This window comes from Pygoscelis adeliae, unplaced genomic scaffold (assembly GCF_000699105.1).
Source record: "Pygoscelis adeliae isolate BGI_AS28 unplaced genomic scaffold, ASM69910v1 Scaffold22, whole genome shotgun sequence".
Classification (NCBI taxonomy): Eukaryota; Metazoa; Chordata; class Aves; order Sphenisciformes; family Spheniscidae; genus Pygoscelis; species Pygoscelis adeliae.
The window spans coordinates 2,529,273-2,533,538 of record NW_008824350.1 but is presented as its reverse complement, the minus strand read 5'-3'; the positions used below and the strand labels follow the sequence as shown (position 1 = coordinate 2,533,538).

Sequence of the window (4,266 nt, the reverse complement as noted above, 5' to 3'; positions counted from 1 at the left end):
GACCCAGGTGCAGGACCTTGCACTTGGCCTTGTTAAACCTCATGAGGTTCACACAGGCCCACTTCTCAAGCTTGTCCAGGTCCCTCTGGATGGCATCCCGTCCCTCTGGCATGTCAACTGCACCACTCAGCTTGGTGTCATCTGCAAACTTGCTGAGGGTGCACTCGATCCCACTGTCTATGGCATTGATGAAGATATTAAACAGTACTGGTCCCAATACGGACCCCTGCGGGATGCCACTTGTAACCAGTCTCCATCCGGACATTGAGCCGTTGACCACAACCCTCTGGATGTGACCATCTAACCAATTCATCACCCACCAGACAGTCCACCCATCAAATCCATATCTCTCCAGTTTAGAGAGAAGGATGTTGTGGGGGACCGTGTCAAAGGCCTTACAGAGGTCCAGACAGACAACATCTGTAGCCCTTCCCGTGTCCACTGATGTAGTACTGATATGTATGTATGTATGATGTACTGATATTCCCTCCCACCAACCATCCCCATGCCAGCATGGACATGGAACAAATACAAACCCTAACTCAGTGAGACAGATGAGAGAAAAATGTTGAATGTCTTTGTGCTGTTAGAGTGACAATACAGCTGAGATGGTGAGCACCAGAGGAGAGAGTCTGTGATAAGACACATCCTCATCAGTCAGTGTTATGTATCACTTTAACTTTTAGGTTTTCCCCCTCCAAAATTTGGTAATATGAAATACATTATGGGGCCTTGGTGACTGAATGCTCAGCTAAGACAGTAGGACTATCCGGGTCTATAATTCACAGATGAAAAAGAAATAAGACAGGAAAAAAAAAGCCAATTCATGGCATTCTGTTTTCTGAGCAAACAGGTATAGCAAGTGGGTTTGATACTACCCATGCTCTCACATTGTTTCATCTAAACTTTTCTCAATGCGTTACATGGGGCACTGAATACTTCAGTGCTGGTTAAGCAACAATATGTGAACAGTTACATATAACAGAAGCATAACACATTCCCGTTACACAGCATGGTCCAGTCCCTATGGCGCTCCCCATACCTCATGGTCTTGGAGGTCTCGCTCTAAATGAAGTGCTTTTTTCAGAGCAGAAGCCACAAACTTCCTTCGTTTCTGTAGGAAGTTTTTCTCCTCCATACATAGATCAAACTCCAAGCGAACATCTAAGTTTCTTGACCTCAAACAAAGTCCAGGGTTAAACAGGATGTAAAAAGCCTATGTACATGATCACTTACAATTAATGCCTGGACCCATGCTTACAAGTCGTAAACTCTACTATTAGGCTTAGAAAAGCTGCTACCACGGCCCCACAAATGCACGTCACAAACTGTATAGACAAAGCAGAGAAAAGGCTGAGAAAGTTAAAAGGTTGTAAAATCTTACAGAAAAAAAAATAGAAATAATGTTTATTGCTACACTGATTTTCACAAAGTGTTTAACATAAATACTGCAATCTATATACAGATACTATAAACAGTGGAATATTTAGGATTTGTTGCCTGAAGACCTCCAGGTTTTATAAATACAAATACTCCAGATTCTTTACAAATAAGGAAAGTGAGGTATAAACACATATTTTTCTAAACTTGTAGCTCCCTGGATTTTGCAGCCAGAAAAGATTATTGACTCCATCCAACCTGCATGCCTGCATAGTAGCATAATAGGAAATTTCACCCAGCACAGTTAACAATGTTCACCTTCTGGACATGGGTAACTAATATGGGGTAAATAGGGGTAAATGTAATCATTGACTAAATACTTTCTCCCTTAGTTACAGAAAGAGGTAAGAAGGCAAAAAAAGCTGGGTAGTATTTTTTTTCCACAACCACAAAATCCAAAGACAGAATTTCTTACCAGTCATTTGACTTCACATGTAAATTGATTGTTTCATCCTAGGAAAAAAGCCACAATATAAGCACTGGAGATGATTTTATGTCCTTTCCTTTCAGTCAGCTTTGAAGCCCTTCACTTGTTATGAGAGCTGTGTTAGAGCCACAAAGCCATAACAATAAGAAAATCCATCCAATTTTTAAAGCTTCTCCAAGTCCCCTTTATTTTCTTTAAATTGTTTAATAAAACAATTATTAAATAATTATTAAATAAAACTAAAGATACTCAGAGCAGTGTACAGTAAAAACCAGCAATTTTTAAAGCTTCTCCAAGTCCCCTTTATTTTCTTTAAATTGTTTTATTCTAAAGATACTCAGAGCAGTGTACAGAAAAAACCAGCACCATCTCTGCCAGTGTGCCCCATCTTGCCTCATCATTTGCATTTGCTCTGACCTGCATTAGTCCTCCAGCTGGTCACACAAATCCCTCTCTCAAACGTTTGGCTGCAGTTTTTGGTTCTACTCGGTTCATATGAAAATGCATGGGTCCATAACCCCCTCTGTTAGGAATGTAAGGGCACTAGCAGTTATATATCTAAACCCCTACTTCACAGTGATCTAGTTAACTCATGCCCATTGATCTTTGGCCCATAGCTTCACATTTATTCTAGAAAGTTGGTATCAATCACCTTTGCTACTGCTACTTTCTCCTTGAAGGGAAGTGAATCCAGAGGAATAGTGAGGGATGCATGGCAGTCTTTTCTCTCTTCACCTGAGGTACACTGGAAAATAAATTATAATGTAGAAAAACATTTAATGTATACATCACAAAAAAGTACTGTCACCAACTTTTTTTTTCAAATGGGGTCACCGTCCAGCAGTTTCCAAGCTGGCATCTGATATTTAGGCATCTTAGGGTGTACAGTGCTCTTCCAGAGCAGAAGATCACAAAAGATGGCTTTTAATTAAAAATACAAATTCTTTTTGTTTGCCTCAGTCAAGTACAGAAAACCACGGGTTTTACTGTGCTTACTCAAGCTCACAATCACATACCGAGCAGAAATGAGGCTTCTCTGCTAGAGCCATGCGCAGCTCTGACAGGCTGTACTTGATGTAATGGAAATCCAGGGACTCCTCCAGTCGCTGGGTAGAGCCCAACGACAGGGTCTGGCTCTCTTCGTAGGATCCCTTCACTGAAAATAAGAAGTCTTTTTCTAAAAAAAAAGATGAAATGCATACAGAGAAGTTAATTATTATGATCTCAGAAATAGAACATTAAATGATCATTGAGAAGTTGCCATTTTAATATACAAAACATTCAACAATGCTTAAAAGCTCCCAGAGTCCAAACAGGGACTCTGTTAATAAATATCCAAACAGGGTATTTATCCAAACAGGAAACATTATAGGAAGGGGAAAAAAAAAAAAAAAGAGCTTATAAAACAGCAGTAGCTGTTTTAAAAACTCAGACATACAGGCAAATTGGGCAAAATGTAAATTATTGACATAGAAATATATATTTACTTCTATTTTACAGCACTAATAAGATTCATTATCACTCTAACCATTCACTCTAATTTCAAAGTCCAGTTTTTACAGTTAGTTAGCATAGACACACTATAATTGTTGGATCTATGATCCCGTATATACTCCTAACCATCCAGTTCCTGTGCTCTAACTGTAAGAACAAAGTAGGGAAACTACCACATAAGAAAATGACAAAAAATTTAGAAATTTTCAGTTTACCGTAAAATAAGATTTTTTGTTTCTAGTTTAAAGTCTAACCTGAAGGTTCTTTCTTTGTCCGTCTATTGTCCACCAGGACTTCCAAGCAGGAAATTTCACGAGACTGTAGCAGGGATGAACGATGAGAGGATTAAGTATACAAAGCATGCCGTATCTGAGTCACTTCCCTGCTACCTATCTCTGGTCACCTGGGTCCCTGGGGTCTGGAAAACTGTCCACCCTGTGTTTGTTAGGCTGATAAGAGAAAGACCTTGGCACTCTGAAGATGTGCCATGTTTCAGTTGAAAGAAAAATGGCTGTGGTGCTGTGGTCCATCCAGGGGGACGGGTCTGGGAAGGGAGGGGAAATAACAGGGGAGGGAATGGGAGTGTGCTGAGGCCTCTCAAGGGTAGACTGATGGGTCGGCCAAATCACAGGGCTGTCCTTGCAGCCCTGCTTTGGTGAAGTTGGACAGCCAAGTGCTACCTCCTCTAAATAGTGAGTTAGGGACAGTCGAGAAAGCCATTTCCATATCATCCTATGGAGGTGGGGAAAACAGGATGGCCATGAGGGGGTCCCCAAGAGAAGTCCCCAGAGGGAATGACACAGAGGCAGTAAGTCAATGAAAGAGCACTTCAGGATTTGTCAAGAGGCTTACTATCAGCTGCTGGTGGTGGACAGGTCTCTGGGTATCCCCAGTGACTGTGTTCA

At 40.9% G+C, this 4,266-nt stretch overlaps 1 protein-coding gene across 1 annotated transcript in view; it reads right to left on the bottom strand.

The window, feature by feature from the left end:
• Positions 1-4,266, bottom strand: part of LOC103912809 (cytosolic phospholipase A2 epsilon-like) — a 38,119-nt gene that overhangs the window by 10,821 nt on the left and 23,032 nt on the right. The window contains exons 7-11 of the mRNA XM_009319216.1: positions 3,616-3,679; positions 2,874-3,044; positions 2,520-2,602; positions 1,856-1,893; positions 1,043-1,178 (exon numbers count right to left, since the gene is read on the bottom strand). Coding sequence (XP_009317491.1) covers positions 1,043-1,178; positions 1,856-1,893; positions 2,520-2,602; positions 2,874-3,044; positions 3,616-3,679 — 492 coding nt within the window. The remainder of the gene's footprint in view (positions 1-1,042; positions 1,179-1,855; positions 1,894-2,519; positions 2,603-2,873; positions 3,045-3,615; positions 3,680-4,266) is intronic.